Source organism: Solanum lycopersicum, chromosome 2 (genome assembly GCF_036512215.1).
Source record: "Solanum lycopersicum chromosome 2, SLM_r2.1".
NCBI lineage: Eukaryota > Viridiplantae > Streptophyta > Magnoliopsida > Solanales > Solanaceae > Solanum > Solanum lycopersicum.
The window spans coordinates 62367400-62387868 of NC_090801.1; the positions used below are offsets into that span (position 1 = coordinate 62367400).

General features: G+C 35.9%; 1 protein-coding gene across 2 annotated transcripts; it reads right to left on the bottom strand.

Moving 5' to 3' along the window:
• Nucleotides 1-314: 314 nt before the first annotated feature.
• LOC101263664 (exosome complex exonuclease RRP44 homolog A) lies at nt 315-19024 on the bottom strand. 2 transcript variants are annotated; one of them, XR_011214792.1, is made up of 25 exons: nt 18688-18913; nt 18464-18604; nt 18214-18371; nt 17331-17386; nt 16094-16216; nt 15761-15891; nt 15420-15660; nt 12110-12257; nt 10660-10900; nt 10234-10390; nt 10028-10096; nt 9005-9130; nt 8830-8882; nt 8236-8342; nt 5786-5840; nt 5577-5676; nt 5115-5226; nt 4228-4348; nt 2777-3001; nt 2334-2393; nt 2139-2244; nt 1957-2052; nt 1078-1159; nt 931-996; nt 315-816 (listed from the first exon to the last, which is right to left on the bottom strand). XR_011214792.1 is itself a non-coding variant. In XM_004232534.4 (24 exons), the coding sequence occupies exons 1-24, from the start codon at nt 18739-18741 to the stop codon at nt 612-614; spliced, it is 2808 nt and encodes a 935-aa protein (XP_004232582.1). In that variant the 5' UTR covers nt 18742-19024; the 3' UTR covers nt 315-611. The 2 variants fall into 2 exon arrangements, 1 of the variants encoding a protein (XP_004232582.1); XM_004232534.4 differs by lacking the exon at nt 2777-3001 and having other exon boundaries at nt 18688-19024.
• Nucleotides 19025-20469: the final 1445 nt, after the last annotated feature.

Genomic DNA, 20469 nt, shown 5'->3' on the forward strand with positions numbered 1-20469 from the left:
CACGTTAAAAATGACATATAATAATACAATGATCATTGGGTGCACCTCTCTAAGCAAAGATAGAAATTCTTATTTTTGTTAGTAACACCCCTCCAAGTGATTACTTTTTGGCGTTACAATCAATTTTTCTTTTATTTTTTGCTTAAAACTTTCAAAATTTTCAGTGTGTAACATACAAATTCCTAAAAAGAAGTTGGCACGGTATAAAATTTTATATAATTAAATCAAATGTGTATATTAAAATTTAACACCTGCAGTATTAAATATGTTTGGACCTATAATTTTAAAAAATTAACAGTTTAATATTAAGAATGTAAAGGTCAAATCAATCAAATTTATATCTTAAATGCATCATTTCGTAATAGTACACACATTTTTTCGAAATCCTAAATACACCACTGAATATCTCAGTCTATGGTAACCACGTAAGTTACACTTTAGAACATTTATGTAAACATATAATAAAAGAATAACTATAAATGTTTTTGAAGCATTTAATGGAGCTGCATCGATCTAATGATACACAAATGTCCGTTAAAGAACAATTCAACTATCACACTGGAATAAAGACTACATGATACATGATATCGACCTCCACTTTCTTGGTAAAGTTATCGGTCTGATACAAGGGTAAGTTGTAGTTTAGGTCGATTAGGCTGAGGCTCAACGACTTCCATGTGAATTCTCACTGTTCCAAGTACACCATACGAAACACTTCCATCAAGCTTTCTAATTTTCTGTTGTTTCTCATCGACTACCCATTCCCCTCCATTGTCCCCTTTAGACGTCAAGTATACAGGCCCTTCAATACCATACCTGGAAAGGTATACAATAATCGATGAGCTAAACTGATGCAAGAGGAAATCCATCAACTTGTATAGTTAACTTTTGCTCTCTAAATGAAGAAACAACAACTAAGGGATAACTTACTTGGGCACAAAGACAATGAAGCCATTGGATCTTATTTTAACTATTCTCGCCTCGGTATCTGTTGGTCTGCACAAGAATGGAAAAGTAAAAAATGAGAAGAGTATGGAAGACATAAAGGGAGATAAACCAAGAAGATGTTCTTCATACCGCTTCCTGAAGAAAATGAGAGTATGGAGCTCTACTGATGCTCTGCTGGCCATCTGAGCATTTCTATGCCGATAATTTAGATCTGTTTTGGAACAGGAATGAGCAAACATAACCACATAAAATGTGAAATTAGACAACGATTTCTATTACTTTTTTTCTTTTTTTTTATGACAAAGGAAACCCGCAGCCGTTACCCTTTGGGTGCGTACAGGGTAATTCTTTTTCTTATATCCTTTTCACATGTCATTCAGTAAAAAAAAACCACACTGCCATAAATAGTAAATGTTGATGAGAGTGAAAACTAGGTCTGAACAGAAGTTCCTTATAAGTTTTAACCCTTTATGTCCGAAGTTCAGCAATACATATATACTAGAAAGCTTGTTCAATCGATTATTTACTTTGAACAGATGGGCTATAACAGAAGTACTCAAGTTCTATTGATAACTGAGAAATCCTCCAGTGACAGTGGTGCACGAATCAAAACTCGATGGGATAATGGACCTCCACCCTTCTCCGATTAAATACCATGTTTTGTCTGCAGCAAGTTCAAATCTGTGGCGTACGTCTAACCCACGCATTACCCAATAGTGCTCTAACCACTAGACCGAAGCCCTAGGGGGCCAAAAATACTCAAAATTATTGCCAAGTAAAAACCTCGAAACTAACAGACACGTTCAATCCCAAGTCTCCACTTTTCATTCTCAGTGGAGGAAAAAAAGCGTAAAAACATTAATACAAACTTCTTCTGATACCTCTGGACAGATGACACAACCAAAAGCATAAAAGCAATAATCAAGAACAAGCTCATATACTCCCCATCCACAAGAAGTCTAATGCATTTAAAACGTAATGTCAAGCATAATGAAAAGCAATACTTACTGTCAGAAATACTAGTTAGCTTGGGTCTATCTTGGAACACACCAGGAAGCTGATAAATTCCCAAAGAAGCAGCAAGCAATCGATGGACGATGACATCTACAAGACAAGACAGAAAAAGAGGCTCACAATTGGTCACATCCATTGCACTTTGTCATTATAAATGGACGGTAACTCTTACTAACCAGCATATCTTCTAATGGGCGAGGTGAAATGAGTATAAAGAGGAGAGGCAAGACCATAATGAAGATATTCAGGAGGACTAAGGTCTCCACTACAAAAGTAAACCGCCTGAAAATGCATACCAAAAGCAACACCAACTCAGAAATTACATGATATTTCAGAAGTAGGGGATTTGTCAAACCAACAAAAAGGAACACCTGTGTCATGCATCTGGTTGCCAGAATCCGGATCAGCTTGTTGAAGTATGGATCGTCACCCTAGGGGGAAGATAAAAGGTTAGCATATGAATGCACAACAGCAACCAATGGAACTAGATGTCCCTAACTACTTTGAGGAGTGCAATATCATCACCCTATGCAGTGTTTTCTTGGCTATTAAGTCCCCGATTGGTAATTCTTCCACAAAAGTAGTCCTTCCGTCAATTTTGAGCCAAATTAACTTATGTAAATGTATGCAATAGAATTACAGGTATTTTAGAGAAGGACCAATGCAATCTTTCAATAAACAACAGAAGAGCCGAAACAAGAATCAGAGAAGGCATTCATCCACTGTCTTGCTATTTTCCTTTTATTTTGAAGAGAAAACAGCTTATTTTTAGCCAAATTACCTTCATTTGTGAGCTTAACACATCATTAAGTACCTTGTGTTTGGCCGCAAAATACAGTCAATAGTGAGCACATTGTGTTGTAAAATGATACTGAAATTCTTAACAGTAGGAGTTAGTCTAGCCTCCATTTAAGGCTAGGATCTAAATAGATTGAGCCTAAAATTCCATTACTCGAGCTCAGCTTAATTGGAGAATTCGAAGGGGCTTGGCATTAAGCTGCAAAAAGCTTGAACATATAGAGTTGATCTGCCACAAGCCCTATGTTCCAATTAAAGAAAACCAAATTTGAAATTAAAATCCTAATAATTTATGAACTGACAAAGCACTTAAATTAGCAAACCAACTTAAATCCTCTAAGCCAAAAAGTAACATGGCTTGCAAATATCAAGTATCCTAATAATAACTTAATACAAGTGAATGATACGAAAAAGTCAATTGCAAAATTAGTAGTCCATTCCATTTCAATAAATTAAAAAGAGAAGAGATTAGTAAATTATTCCTCATGAATTGTTTTAATACAACAAAAAGCCCAGTGCACAAAGCATCCCGCTTTAGCAGTGTATTGTAAACACAATATGAGAGGAAATGAGAAGGAAGCAGAGTCACACAACCACCTTTTTATACACTGTCCAGCGGCAGCAGACTTGTGGATTATGTTTATCACACTTTTTGGACTCAATTGGGTCAAGCCACAGAATATCAGGGATGGCTTTGAGAGTTGGGAGTTGTGGGAAAATTATTGGCTGGAAGATGATATCTGCTGCTATTTTTTGGAGTATCTGGAATGAAATAAATAGGAGATGCTTTGATGGAATATCAACTACCTACCGATCTCTAAAATCTAGTTGTCTTATGCTGTTGTATAGTTGGGTTATATATGTCCCCAATAAATTCCCCTGTTACCTTCTTGAATTTTACAAGCTCACTAGCTCTCAACTAGATATGCAAGGGAGGTGATAAGTTCATTTTGCTACTCTACTTTTGTTACTATTATGCATTCACTTGATGCCAGCAATGAAATTATTTATTTCATAAAAAAAACGAGAGAATGAATAAGAAACTGATGAAGAAAGAGGTTGTGTGGCTGCAAAACAAGAGAATGAATGAGAACTGATAAAGAAAGAGGTTGTGCGGCTGCACATTAGAAGTAGCTGGAAATATCAGGTAATGTTGTATGAAGCTTTGTCTGCTAGGGTTCCATGTAGCTTGTACGGAGAGATGAAACTCGTTTATCATCTGGGTCAGTGAACCCATACCCGAGCTATTCTGAAATTAGGTCGATGCTTGTTCAGCTCAGCTCAGCTCAATAATAGCCGGCCGGGCTAAGCAAAAAATGAGTTGACACATGCAGCTTTGTGAACTCATCTATAATATACAACTTGATATAGCTAAAACCCCTTCAGAAATATAGTGGAAGGAACAAACTTCATTCTTTCATTCATAAGTTTCACTATGCACATCAAGTTCAATAAGCCAAAACTCACCTCGGCAAGATCTAGAGAGTCAGCCAATGCTTTGGATGATGTCACATCCAAACTAAGACCAACTGCTTCAGCTGTGCGGAGAAGAGGCTCAAGCATTTCTTTGGTTGGGCTTGGATGGCGTCTACAAATGAAAATGCATCATGTAATCTTGGAGAATTATCAAATTTAATTGAAGTACCAAATGTAAGCTTTTATAGCCATTTCAAAGTGTCACAACTCTGGCATAACATGTAATTCGAGTTTAGCGGAACACTTGGAATTCGACTAGAGCCGCCATATCTGTCTCTAGTGCTCCATCTTAGACAACTATGAATAGCTATGTGATGTATGAAAATTGTACAGAAAGAACAGGTTGGTGAAGGAGGGGAGAAGACGAAGCAGAGTTGCATGTAAAAGTGGACTGAGTATGTTAAGCCTGTTAATACTAGACAAGCATCACCCCTATAAGAAACTGAAGCCCTTAAAAAATATGTCATCGTCCCTTCAAAGAATTGAAGCCCTTACAGAAATGTAGCCTCGCATGTGTGTGTTTTTTAATTGTTATCCTTAATTACAACTTTGTAACTCAATAAACATATGCTTGTGAGCAAGGAATCACTCTAAATAACTGCCTGTGAGCATTCATCGAACTGCTAGATCTCCAAAAAACTTCTCATTATTACCTGCACTCACATATTATACCATCTTAGAAAAGTTAATTCTTTCAGATTGACAGGATCATATTACATTCTTTTTTTAGCACATGAAGGATACGGAAAGAGACTTATACAGATAGCAGGGTATAGATACGAGACGAGAAAATTTAGACACCAGTTAAGGAAAATATTATTAGTAAAAGAAGTAAACTATACAGACGGATTTGTTTCTAAGTAACAGCAGCAACAAACCTTAATAGTGAGCAGACAGGAAAATGCTTAAGGATTTTTTCAGCAACTGCAACATTAGCAGCAAGCATAAACTCCTCAACCATTTGGTTTGCTTCACGAATCTGATACATTCCTATACATACAACATAAAATTAACTTCACACGACTACTCAAACAATCTAAAGAAGGACAATGTCATGTGCAGTCCCACAAAAATAGCAGAATCTTTCTCTGAAATAGTGGGTGTAAAACATTGGTAAGGGATATGATATAATAGCTCAAAGCTAAGAAATTTTAATTTCACAATACTGCACCAGTTTGAAACAAATGATCCTTAAACTGAATCTTAAATATATACTTTCAAGGAGATCTGTAAGAAAAATTCTTGGCTTTCCAAAAGCAGGTAGTTGGGCACCTTTATCTAAATTACAATAAGCTACCGAGAGGGAGGGACGGAGGGAGAGAGAGAGAGATGGATTATACCAATATCAAGAGGGTCATGAGTTTCAGTATCAATCTGAAATTTGACTTCAGCAGAAGCAAGTGTCAGTGCACCCCTATCAATGCGTCTTTGCCTCATTATCTGCAAAAGTTGGTCTCATTAGAATGCCTTTAATATATTGATACTAGAGCTGAAAGTCCAAAGCTGAGATATAGTAATTAAAGGAGAATAAGGATTACAAGATCAACACCTTGGCTAACCCATTCAAATTTCGTAAATCTGAAGTTATTGGATCCACCAAGCGACTGGAATAACAAACATAACTGGTTAAGTATGGGAACTAGGAATTACAGAATGATTGAAATAACAAAATTGCAGATACAAGTTCTTTCGAAGTTTAAGAAGGCGGACATGCAAGTACTGACTAGTTTTAAAGTTGGACAGGAAACAAACTCATAAATTTGTATTTTTCGGATTGAGAGGTTCACCCTGTCAGACCATACAAAAATCCACTTCCACAATCATCAGTAGTGGATTTTTACTTCTAACCATCTAAGGCCCCTTTAGTTGAAATAACTTATACTTTGGAATTATTTTCTGCGACTACATCAAAAGTGAGATGCCTTGAAATAAACAAATTTTTAGTTGTTTTTTTTTTAAAAAAAAAGAATAGTTTTAGGCCTGTGGGTACTTTAGAATTTCAATTTTCACTACATGTACAAACACACATCTAATCTGGCTGCTATTTACTTGATCACAAACCCAAACAAAAACTTAACCTCCAGCACAAACTACAAGCAGGACAAGATACAGATGCTAACCAACCTCTAAATTGAGCAAGACAAAGCAACTTCACATTTTGATATGGAAGTTCCACCGACGTATTTTGTACTTTGTGTAATCTTAACATTTTTTATTTGGATCAGGTAACATCTTTGTGAAATCTTAACATCTTTCTAAAGGAAAGGAGTCCTGTCATATGCCTCTCCATTAAGCATGAAGGCGAGGGGAGGGGGTCTGCTCAATCAATTCCCCTCTTAGGATGTTTTAAAATGTAAAAGCACATCATGACATGACATCATTCATGCAAACCATATTTTTTTTGCGAGGAAATGAAGATGTTCATTGCCTACGTAGGCAATACGAAGGAACTTATCATATACCCACAATCTTTCATGTATTTCACTTTTGTTACTAAGATACACACAGGATACAAAGCATAACATGCCAAAACTACAAGCCAGATCAGGAAGAGAAAGAAAAGGGAAGAGACTGTTGCGAATCTCATCACCCAGTACTACATCGTTTGCAAATAACATATACCATGGCACCTCACCTTGGATGTGCCGCATCAGTTCATCCATCACCAAGGCAAAAAGGAACAGACTTAAGGGTCAATCCCTGGTGCAGTCCCATCATAACTGGAAAGTGGTCCAAGTCCCCTCCCACTGACCTTACCCGATTCTTAGCTCCACTGTACAGGTCCTTAATCGCCTTAGTGTAAGCCACATGTACACATCTAGCCTCCAAGCATCATCATAGACCTCCCTAGCCACTTTTGTCATATGCCTTTTCTAGTCTAGGTCAATAACAAACCATGCATACGCCTCTCTTCCTCTCTCGATACTGCTTTACCAGTGTTCTCACAAGATGAATGGTTTTGTCTTCAACGCAGCCTTTCAAGGAAGAAGAGGTGTCAACTTAAATCCTAATACAAAACGGTTTCTCAATGGCGAACATCCTAATCTATCACGGAATTTGTTATGGAAGTCTATGGCTCCAAAGAAGGTAACATTGTTCACTTAGTATGCAATGCTAGAACGCACACCACTTCTATTACAAAAACAAAATTACTGGATTTTGAAGAAGCAGCTAATCGAATAAGCCTAGTCCAAGAGAGAGGGGAGGAGAAGAGGAACTGTATTGCTGTATTGTAGCCTTTTATTTTTGGTGTAAACAGAAAGGTTTAGAGGAAACAGAACAGATTGTAGAATTATAACGATCCTTGTAAATATTTTTTTTCAATTCTTTTCTTCCCCTTTGCGAAGGTCACCAGCATAACCTTAATGCTGAAAATACAACATGACCATTTTCAAAAAAGAAAAAAAAGAGAGAAGAGGAAACTCATTGAACTTTTTTTACTAACAGGTTCCCACCACTCCTTTTTCTTTTAAAAGTTGCTTTGGGAAGAAAAAACAGAAGAAGAGGCACCGCAGAGAAGATGCAGTGAAACAAAGGAAAGAAGAAGTAGAAGAAATTACTGGATTTCGGAGATGAAAAATCATGAGAAATATTGACCACAAGACAGATTGGAGGGAAGACAGCAGAAGACTGGCAACGAAACGAATTTGTCAGACATCTGAAAACTTTTTTATAACAGTTGAAGTCTCCATACTCTCAGTGCCAAAAACTGGGTCCCAATTTGATCTTGTTGAAGGCTTTATATACCTTGAAGGATTAGGTTTCCCTATTTCTGAGGGCAAAAAACAACAACATAGACTGGAAAAGGCAACATAAATTGCCTCCAGCAAAATCACAGTGCTAGGATACAGTGGTTAATGAGGGACCATCTGCATACCTAATACTGACAAGAATGTATTTGGTTCAAGATGTTTGAGAGGAGATAACGCTTTAGAATCTGATATAGGCAGAAAATAACCAAGAAGACAAAACGTAAACAGAAACATCAAATGGGGGCACCTGTCATCCATTCTCACTTGTGCCTCGACATAGGATAATGCTGCACATGATTTAATCACACTTTTAGTGTATCTTGTAGAAATAACCTCAGCATCAGGTGTCATTTCCTGAAAGGCAAATAAATGCACATTAGGTGAAAATATAGATATAGAACTTCTGTCGGGGGGGTGGGTGGGGGGTGGACGCAAGCAAAAACCAAGCAGATAGGGACTAATGAAGGTTATTATAGGATGCAAGTATAATTGAGCCATACAACCAGAATGCTAAAAATGTATTTCATCAACAACCTGCAACAATTAAGTTTCTATCTTCTTATATGTAGCTATCTGCCTCATGGAAGGATTAGTCATGTGACATAACATCGCAAAATGACCGACAATTAATGCAGTTAGATAATTGACCAGTAACTAGGTTTGTATAAGCTGCGTGTTAGTAAAACTATACTGACTTCAGACTGGGGGATTGTACGAAGCTCTAGGTAGATAGATATGCAGCTAGAAAGAAAAATAACAAAGATAATTAGCAGATATTTGAGAGAAAAGAAGCCTGTCAGAAATAGAAGATCAGCTATCACTACTGAAATTAATCACATACCCAGATAACTGAGAAAGCTAGTCTTTCAACATCAGAACGAAGTGAACAAATATCTGCCAAGTAAAGAAAAAAGACAAGATCATTTGAAGACATTAAAACAATTGATCCAAATCCATCTCCAAGCCATCTGACAAGCAAAAACTAGTCCAGGCTAGTGCCTAAAAGTAAATTTTACCTTCTGTAAGAGGTTTTGGAAGCATGTCGATTCTACGCTCTACAAGATATACAGAAGTGCCCCTTTGTGAAGCCTCATCATCGAGTGGAGTTCCAGGATGAACAAAATTTGTGACATCGGCAATATCTGGTATGTATTAAAGACTCACAACTAGACTTTCCCATGATGTAGATGATATATTTATTTATAAATATAAATAAATAACAAAAAAGTCCTGGAATACAAAAGGTTGTTTTGTAGGCGAACTAACTAAGTTTTTGGAGGCGAGCGGAGTGAGGCAATGAAATTGTTTAGGCGAAAGAAAAGAGAGAATTAGTGGATTTTCGAGAATGAGAATCATCTATTGTCTCATTTCTTTTCCATAGTAAGAAGACACTAAGACGCACCCACTACACACCACACAATCAAGTGTCTGTCTAGCAGGGTCCTTCCCCGTATGAAGGGAGTGCACAACTATTGTAGCTAGGGCCAACAAAATTTGTGAAGTGAAAAGATATTTAGGTACAAAATCATGAGGATAGAAAGCATTAAAGGAAATAAGAGATGGTATCACAAATGAATACCCATCATTACACTGGTTGTACACAGAAATAAGCCAAAGATGATTCGAACAGCCTCATGTGACCAAAACCCTCATCACATCCCTATTCAAGGAGATCACTGTCTCTTGAAGAAGGAAATCAGCAAAAGAGATCAGTGTTAAGTTTTGTAAAGAGGATCATCCCATCATGTATTTGGTGGACTATTTGGAAGGAAGAAATGATAGATGTTTTGATGGCAGGAGGAGTTCAGTACAGGATATTAAGCTAAAATGCATTTTGCTTTTCTCTTCTAGTGACACTGAATCAATCCTAGATGTCCTAGGCACCATTAAGATTGGTTTCGCATCTGGTATATTATGTATCTATTCCATTTGTAAATTGTTTTTTTCAGTACTAAGTGCTGGTTTTAATACCAAGTTACTTTACTCAAAAAAAAGTTCTGTAAATTCTAGCCAAAAGATTTAAAAATAAACATGGATACGAACTCCCACTTCAAAATTTCCATTTGAAAGAGGCATACAATGCAATGCATCATCAATATCTCTGCATCCTGCATCACAGAAAAAGCAGAATTCTGTCTCAGATTGACATCACATGTAAAAAGTATCTCATCTATGCTGACACAAACTAAATGTGGGCACTGCAGTTAAATGGAAGACGAGAAGAACTATAATTTGGACAACATACCAGGAGGGTCCACACTACATACACGCAGGTGACGCAAATCCTGTCTAATCGGATTTGTCAAATCTTGAGAAGACACCAACCAAGGTAATGGTGGCAAGCACGCCAACACTTGGGCAGAAAATGGCCTGGCATCTATATCATTCTCTATTAGTACCACCTGAAATTATTACAGAACAAATATAGTCAGGACTGTTATTCATCATCATCAAGAAATAAATCGAATCCTAATTATTTAAGCATGTAAGATAATATATCGGTACCTACAATACAAGCAAAGGACACCAATGCCTTGAACACTTAATAGAAGGTACTCAACAATAAGCCACAACAAAAAAACTAAAACAATCTCAAAATTACATTACAGAAAAGGTGGAGAAGGATAATTTGTTCAAATTTAAAGAGCAATGAATGACATATCAAACATACCTCTGTTTCGGTGTCCCTATCACCTATTTCACCAATAGTCCTCACATAGTGACCAGTTGGATATCGGGACAAACGATCCCATGAATCAACCGCAACAATAATCCGTTTATCCAGCAAATTTCCCAATTGACGAGTTTGTATCCGTATCTTCGGAATTCTGCGGTCTTTGGATACAAATAAGGCATGGGCACGACCACCATCACCAGCTGGCATAGGCATAGGCTCCAAGGATCCACAGTAACTGCAATGATGAAACATACAATATTATATACCAGATAAAAGAAGACTTTGCTGGTGGAAATAGATACAGGCATACAGCAATTTAAAGTATGAGAGTTCAGTGACAGTGCAGAGACTCCAGCGACCATATAACTTTTGCAGGATTTCCACATATTGAAAGAGGCAGACTCTCTAATCCACATGCCACTTTGCAAATGATTTCGGAAATTGAACTCGGCCCGACTTAATCGTAAAGCTATCACAAGAGGTAATAAACAGTCTCAAGAGGAACGACCAACACCTGAAAAGGTGCCTTATGTAGAAGCAGTGTCTAAACTGTCCCGATAAAGGAGCAATACTTAGAACAGTCGTCAGGAAGAAGAAAAGTGGCACTGGAGGGTGTAAGCTCTTAGCTTAAGATTTAGGTGAGATGTGAATGCTTTAACATGGAATCACAACAAGCAAAGTATGACTCTCTATATAATTTCTTTTTACATGTTTTAGGGGGAAATGACCAACGCATGATGATTCATGGTAAAGACAATTAAATAATTTTTTCTAACACTTTGAGGGAAAAAGCACTAGCCCCCTTTTTATGCATTAGAGCGACGACGGCTCAAACGAAGCAAAAGTATAAAAATGTAGTTCAAATGTGTAAAAGAAGGGGTCCCATTAGTTTTTAGTTTGAGTGACTCATCAGTAACATTAGGCAAAGACATTTTTTACAAATATCTATCATGTTAGAAAAAAAAAATAGCAGGCTTTTCAACCTGATTAAAGTAAAAAATTCCCAAAACATTTTATCCATTTCAAGGAAAGAAAAGAATTCGAAAGACTTACGATTTGAAAAAATGAAGAATAAACCATCAAACACTATGCCATGGACAAATCAAGTTTGACCCAAAACATGGTAGCTGAAAGGTTCCTAAAGTTAAATGACCAAAACTGTGTTGCTAGCTGGTGACCTATTTGGACGGACCAAGTGTTTGTTCAGGTAAGAACCAACAAAGGAAAATTGTTTTGAAGGTATATTCAGAAATAGACTTGAAATGTCTATTTGAATTTTCTGAAAACATGATTGTGTAATGCATGCACATTTCAAAATATCCTTTGAGGTGCTTTTAAAAAAAAAAAAGAAGATAAGAATAACTTTAAAATTAAGCTAAAAACCACACTGAATGACAAGAACAACAACACATATAAAGCCAGCAGATAACAAACAATAACTTACGAGTGCCAGTTCCGCTTTATGATACCAACAACACATCCAGTTGGACGAGAAGGTTTCATTTCCTCAGGTGCAGTTTGCCCTTGATTCAGGGCTCTTGGAGCATCATCAGCAGTGTTTGGAGCTAAATGAACATCTTCTTCTTCATCATCTTCAGGATACCGAAATAGTTATGAGATTTACGTGCACAAAAAAAATCATCCATAATGAGAGCAAGTGAGGACAATCGCGATGGACAGACATGCAGGAGCGGAAGGACAAGTTTACACATTCACTTTGATTTGCATGAAAGTTACAAACATAAATTAATAATTGAGTAACTTATCACACTAGAGAGATAATAAAGCAGTTCCAGAAGAGTAAATTTGAAGATATACTATTACAGAAAAAATATAACATGGAATGAATTAAGTTTTCGAAACTTGTAAAATTTGTACAAGTAATGGTGTGTAATAATCAGAAGTGGGTCAAACCTACTGAAATGGAAATGACTACTCTTTTTAGATGGGTTAATCTCACCCCGGTATATAACGCAGAATCTTTTTTTTAATTTATTAGCTCTTTAATCTTGGTGCTAGACCTTTGGATTTGTCAGCTCTATAGACTTATATTAGGTTTTTGATATCTTTTTATGAGCTGATATCTCACCCTCTTCTGTAATTATGCATCTCCTTGATGCCTTTGTGACTTATTAAACACTTGCTTCATCAAATAAATTATAGATGGCCACAACAGGTTTGTTTTAGCGATATAATAATAGAGTTGTTACCTTTAAAATAGGATTCTTTAATAATATCATAAAAAGTGAAATATAGAGATCTCCTTCTTAATCAAGATAGTCGAGTTGCAATATAATAGGGAAACATGTCATATTTACAACTAAACCATGAGAAATGGTCTAGATATGACCTCTGTTAATAATGTTGGGACAATCATGTCCCTGCAATAACAAAAGTAGGTTATATCTTCCCTTATTTTCAAATAAACTACCCTTATGAATTGAGATTCTCAGATTTATAAAACAAAAAGGGATAATGACAATGATAGAGGATTCCTGACACTAAAGACCATGTGAAAAGCAGATAAATTATAGAAGGAATTTCAAGTTCAAAAGAAACGAGGCTCAGATTGTTAAAAAGAATATCAGAAAAATGGGCTAGTCCACGATGGCTGCAAGGAGCAGAAAGCAACAATAGTTTTTTAGTTCAAGAGAGAACATGTTTGATTGCCATATTGAGTTAAACCAGAGAGAGAAAGAAAAATAAGAAAAGTCATGTCAAAAGGGTGAATTGGTGAGAAAAAGACTGAATTTGCCGAAGCATAAGTTAGCCTTATGTGATAGTGAAGAAACACTAAGAAATGGAACTTTTTCCAACATCTCACAGACCCAACAGTTTTTCAGCTCATGAGAGAATCTGTTTGGTTGCCATTTTGAATTATACCGCACAGAAATAAAAATAAGAAAAGTGTAATTTCACCAAGAGAGTGGTTTGCTGAGGAGAAACAATGAACTTTGAAAGCCAAAACACAACAAGCTCAAACGCTTTAAAATCTGTCGTGGCTGCAAGCATTAGTTAGTCATATCAGACAGAGAAGAACACCAAGAAATGGAAATTGATTTTCCAAATCTAATAGACCTACTTGAGGTGCCCTCAAGGCTGGACTCTTATGTTTAGAAGGGCTCTAAATGATTGGGAGGTTGAAAGAGTAACAGACCTGCTTCAGGCCTTGAACCCGTTTCTTGGCATAAATGCAGAGCCCGACAAACCAGTTTGGAAATTGCATAGCAGGGGAGTTTCTCCAGTGAAGTCCTGTTACTAGTAAAGGAACATCAACCATTTTTTGACAACAGTTTGGCCCTGGAAATTAATATGGAAGATTAAGATCCCTTTAAATGTCGCTTGCTTCACTTGGTTGGTAATTAGAAGAGCTTGTCTAACCCACGAAGTGTTACAAAGAAGAGGAATACAGATCTGCTCGAGGTGCTATATGTGTGAACAAGACGATGGCCATTTATTTTTGCATTGTAGGATGGCTACAGATCTGTGGAACTTGTTCATTTGTATGCTCGAGGTTGATAAGACAATGCCCAGAACCACTTTTGAGGTACTAACACAATGGCAAGGAATCGGGAAGAGAGGGTCAAAGGAAGATTGGTGAAAAAATGTACCTGCTTGCATGGTGGACACTCTGGAAAGAAAGGAAAGAAAGGTGCTTTGAAGGGAGGACTAGCAGTTCCCAGATGATTAAGATGAGATGTCTTAGCCTTTTGTTTTTTTGGTGTAAGCAAGATTTAGTGGGGGAAGTAGATAGTTTACTGGAGGTTATAGGCCAACTGTAAATTTTTTGAAATTTTTTGGATTTGTGAATGATGGCACCCCCTGGGGGTTTTTAAATCCCTCCACATCAATTCCTTGAATAACTCTTTTGTGTGAATACAAAGTTACCTATTTCAAAAAAAAATAGACCTACCTGAGGTGCAGTGCCAATCAACAGTTTTTCAACTCAAGAGAAATCAAGTTTAATTGAACCTCCGCGGAAGACAAAACCTCCACATCCTCATGGTTTATAAAAAGGAGCAGACAGTGATATAAATAACAAGAAAAGAGGAAGGCCATGTGTAATTTTACAAAAATAGTGGATTGGGGTGGGGATGGGGGGGGGGGGGGACCTGAACATTGCCAAGCAAAAACACGAATCAGCTCAAAAGATTTGAGGTCTGTCATGGCTGTAGGCATCAATTGGCATTATCAAACATAGAAGAGACACCATGAAAAGTGGAATTTTCTCCTAAATCTCATAGACCAACCTGAGGTGTCATGTCAAGCACAGTTTTTCACCTCAAAAGAGAACATGTTTGATTGCTTTTTCGAGTTATACCAGAGAGAGTAATAAGAACAAGAATAGTATAAGGTTGTGTAGTTTCACCAAAAGGGTGGTTTAGTGACAAAAAAATTGAATTTGCAACACCAAAACACAATTAGCTCAAAAGCTTTGAAACTCAGCATGGCTGCAAGCATCAGCTTGCCTATGAGACAGAGAAGAAAGGCCAAGAAATGGATCTTCTCCAAAAATCTCAGAGACCCACCTGAGGTGCCATACCGAGCAACATTTGCCACGTATTATATACGTGGCAAATGATAATGCTTATTAGTTTGATCAGATACTAATTACTCTTAAATCATTTTTAGTTATTTGATGACCCAACTGTAAATAGAGGATAAATGTAGACCGTTTCGCATAGTTCAAAAGCAAATTAGATCATTTTTGCAATAAAGCCATGTTCATTGAAGAAAAAAAGAAGTGGACAAACCTTCATCGGCTAATGCCAAAGACTTCTCCTCGTGCCACTGTTCTGGAGGCAAAAGCTCAACTGCCACTATATCACCGTCAAAAGCTCTATTCATGTTTGCACGTCCATATATAATTATCTCATCACCAATGCTTTCACTTCCGACATATGCTTCAAATGGATTAAAACGGTTAACACGAAGTTTCCCCTGGTGAAGGAGTCCCCGAAGCAAGCCAGAAGTAATTTCTGACATGGGCTTATGCTATAGAAAACATGAACAACAGGTGTAGTTTAGCAGGTCATAGCCTTAAAAACAACACCTAAAGATCCCTAGATGAACTGTAGTAAGCAGTTAAATATACCTCGTTATAAATGACTTTTCGCTTTGAAGGCCTTAAATCCTCAACATCATCCATTTTAACATCTTCAGAAGGAGGCTGTACTATTAGGTCAAGCAATTCTGGCTGACCAAGTGACTTTACATAGCACTCAACTGAGATCAACGGAAGTCAGTTGGTCAAGATTGCTGAAGATAAATTTAACTAAGCAGGAAATAAAGAAAACAACTCTATACATAATAACGACAAAAGGGAACTTTTGTGAACATTAACAGAAGCCTCTCAGTGGTCAAATCAGGACACCACAGTAACATACTACTCAATGATTGTCATCAGACAACAAGAAGAGAGATTTACCTGTCTCTGCAGAAATTCCCTCTTCAATTGCCTTCTTCTTATTCTCTCTATCATTCGTAATTAGCAAGACACTTACTGCGCTGCCAAGATGATCTTGATACCATTTAGCTGCAACCCTAATAGCTGAACCACCAAAAATTGTTGAAGTTTGTCAACCAACTGGTGATTACGAACGAAAGTATCAAGTATAGATGTAAAGACCTATTAGAGATAGACGACCATGATTCTCGATTATACCTCCACAAATCATGTTAACCTTTCCCATTCCACTTCTTGACTACTAAACGTGATAGCTCAACTTACTTAGAGTTCTGCACTCAGATAATCATATTTAAGAGATCTTGGAGCCTTAGTAGAGATCAATAATCTATGTAGTATTTTATCCTAGATAGGTGGTGGAATAAAAATACTTGCATTAGTTATACTTGGATAAATATCAGAAAAGCAAAAGTTACCCTAAATGTTAATTCAAAGGTTCTCGTCCTGACATCGTCTAGAATACTCCACAAAATGATAACCTCAAGATTGAAGCGCTTCACTCCTCAGTGCACCTAAGAACCTAATGCATCAACGGCGTGAGTCCATGGGAGAAATAGACAGGTTACCTTAAGTTCTCTTGCAATTGATTTTCCCCAAATTTAGTGAAGTTAAAACTTATAAAGCCCTAACTATTCAATCACATTATGAAACTGCAAAGGAATAAAGTCCAGCACTCTATTTTTCACTTTGTATTTCGCAGGAGCAAAACTTTCTCACAAGTTCAGATTATCAATCAGATACTCTACACTGCTGCTTAAAATCTAGGGATATTATTGATCAAATGACCCCTAAGTAACTTGGTTATAGTGCAATGCATTCTTCCAAACCCCTTCACTATTTAAAATAGTGTGTAGATATAAAACAAAGGCATAGTTCCTCAATATAGGTTATTGACTAGTCCATTTCTCATCAAGCATGAAAGTATAACTATACAGTTATCCTTTCTTACTGATCAAACACATAAGTATGAACTCTAATGCATGTTTTTAGCATAATCTGTATGCACATAATAAACATGTACTCTAAGTATGACCTTTAATTCACCTAACACAAGCACATACCTTAGGACTTGATGAAATTAAAACAGAAGGCCCAGAAAACTAGTGAATGGATACGCAAAAATGCATAGCACAAATTGTTCAAGAAAAGCAATGATTTACAACTTCAATTGCTACTGCACAAAGGTGAACAAACAAACCTCTATCGTTCCGATCATTTGGACTTTCACCTGCCATGGTCTTCACATAAGTATCCCTGAACAATGAGCAGAAGAAGGAATTTTCAATCATATTTCAGCCCTGGCTGTGAAGTAGCAATCGATGTCTAGTAGTGGTTGTATCGTATAAGTGGATCAGTCAAAATGCAAATATATAACGATATGCTACAATCTTTTTCTTTCTTATCAAAAGATAAATAAATACTAAAATATTTTTCTGTGTCATTACTGAAGCCAGGAAAGGAAGTCTCTACAGATAAGCAACCCTTGCAACCATTATGAATGAAAAGGGACCCAGACCAAGAATCCAAGTAATCAACAAGTGTAAGGTGATAACCACCATACTATCCTAGCCGATGTCAATGCAATGTAACTTAGCTATATACCTTGTGAGCTTTGACCAAAGAGTTTTCAGCAAGTGCCACATATGTGATAACCACCATACTATCCAGGACGCTGCTAATGCAATGTGACTTTAGCTATTATCTTATGAGCTTAGACCAAAGAGCTTTTAGCAATTGGAACACTCATTCATAGAGAACTAGTCCTGGACATACAATTACATGGACCACTATCCCAAAAATACAAAAGACACAGAGTGGTTTAAGTGGATCAAATGAAAAATATTACTAAAACATTGACCAAACCCTAGCACTCAAAGTCAATAGTTCCTACACCCTGCCCTCACCCAGAATGATGTAATTAATAGCTAAGCAAAGGAAAAGCAATATTTTGAGAATGAATTAATGACTAATCAACACTGACAAACTTCCACAATAAGCAATGGTTGCTTTTGATCAAAAGGCAAGTGAAATTTATAGAAGAACAACTAGAGGTACAAAAGGGCAGAAAGAAAGGAACATACTTGTGATTTTCGTTAGAAAAGACAAAGAACTTCCTTAAAGAATTGCTACACAGAGCCCTGAGTCTGTTATAAACCGCAATATTCTTGTTCTTGACCTCCGACAAGACCACGGATAGCACCACCACATTGTCAATAGCTTGATTCTCCAGCAAATCAATCTAACACAATTCAAGATTTCAAAAAAAACTAAACCCAACCGAACGAACAAACAAGAAAGTTAACAGAATCCAATATTCCAAAGTATATTCACCTGATTGAGAACAACGTTGGTGTCAAGAACAAGAATAGTGAAGTGAGAGTCGCTTAAACAAGGAGATGAAACTTTACACCCATTCTTGCAATAAGGGGCTCCACAATAAATATCATCTCTCAAATAGTGTTCCCTAACTTCCTGAAAGAAAAAAAAAACTCCAATTAAAATTTAAGAAAACAAAAAAGTAAACAAATACATAAACATAATTCTAATCGTTAAACCTTAATTATTCTGCCTTGTCTTGTTTGACGCGAGAAAGCTTTGTTCTTCAACATCGCTATGGATTCTTTGGATTTAGGGTTTATGGATACAGGAGTTTATGCTCAAGTGCGTTTGGTGTTGAAGATGAAAAGAGCGGCTCTTTTGATTTTCTTTTCTTATTTTAGGCATTCAGAGAAATTTATATATAACTTTAATGCATTTATAAGTTTCACTTATATAAAAAAAATATATATATTCTATAGATATTGATAGTTTATTTCATCTAATAAATAGAATGTATTATTCATATTTAAATAATGTAGAGTTTTGTCTCCACCTGAGACAGGATTTAGTAATGAAGTAAATAAAGGAAAGCCATCATTTCTAAATTCTTTTTAAGAGTATTCGATATTTAAATAGTGATTTGAAGTAAAGAAGTATGATCTTTTCCGATTATTATTAAAAAAGTTAAAGAAAAAATATAAAACTAGTTAAAATTAGCCATTTATTTATGGAAAATAGTTATAATATAAAATTATTATTAAAAAAAAGTGAAATGTGTTTTTATAGCAAATTCTCCCTGTCACTCCCTTGCCTCTTTGACCTTACTCTAATTACGCTATTATATTAAAAACACGTACTTTTTCACATTGATGTGTATTATTTTTTAAAAGGATTGTGGTTTTTTTATGGAGTTATGATTTTTTTGATGAGTTATAACATTTATAAAAAGTTGTAATTTTTTAAAGGATTGTGATTCGTCTGAAAAGACACGAGAAACACGTTTTCATACTATCATTTGTTGTTTATAAATAAATAAGGTTTCTCACATTTTTAAACTACGAATTTTGTAAGTTTTAAATTTTTTTTTTCTTAAAATAAGGAAGATTTTGAGAGTTGTTCAATTGTGATATTACAATATTTTTTATGGTGAATTAGATAGATTAAAATTGATGCAATAAGGAAAATTAATTAACTCAACTGCCACTTAAAAGTTTTCTTTATTTTTTAAAGGGTTATGTCATCCACTGCCACTTAAAGTTGTTCGCATAATTTATTTAAACACATCAACTAAGGTTTGTACCTATTAAACACCTCTACTGTATTGAATTGATACCTATTAAACATTTTTTTTGACTATCAGCCAAAAAATTTGAAGTGTGTGAGATTCACTCGCCATGACGTGGCACAATAACAAGTTAAATTTTGACATTTCATTAGTTTCAAAAAATTATTCAAAAATATCTTATAAAAAAGTATTTTAAAGAAAAAAATTAATAAAAAAAAAAATCAACCCTATATACCCATAACCCTTTTCCGACAGAACTAGTCCACCGGAACACTGTAGCCAAATAACGAGCGGCAAGTATCTTCCCCATATGTCTTTCATCGACACCATTACTGCTACCTATCCTCTTCTTTTTATTCCCATTTGGCAATTTTGTATCAATACAATAGCTGTTATTTTTTTCGTTTCTCACTCTCTTCTTCGTACATCATATGAGATTTTTTGATATTTTGTTGTATTGTGGATTCTTTAGAATTTGACTTTTTTTAACAATTTCATATAAAACAAATTAGATTTGTATTAGTCTTGTCGGAAAAAATGGATGCTTGCCGGATTTTTTTGACGCAATCTGATTTTTATTATTATTATTATTATTATTATTATTATTATTACTTCTGTAGCTTTAACTCTCTTGAATTTTTCTGCAATTTATAAGGTTAGATTATATTTTTTATATATCAATTAACTCTCTTTTGAATTTTTTGATTTTGACGGTCATTTATTTAATAGACAC

What these genes read in the sequence shown, in the direction of transcription:
- LOC101263664 (XM_004232534.4), bottom strand. Translation starts at nt 18,741, where the DNA reads ATGTTGAAGAACAAAGCTTTCTCGCGTCAAACAAGACAAGGCAGAATA. An exon ending in TTTTCTAACGAAAATCACAA is followed by an intron (nt 17,387 to 18,213) that starts GTATGTTCCTTT and finishes CTCATTGTTCAG; the next exon opens with GGATACTTATGTGAAGACCA. An exon ending in CAACCAGATGCATGACACAG is followed by an intron (nt 2,245 to 2,333) that starts GTGTTCCTTTTT and finishes ATGCATTTTCAG; the next exon opens with GCGGTTTACTTTTGTAGTGG.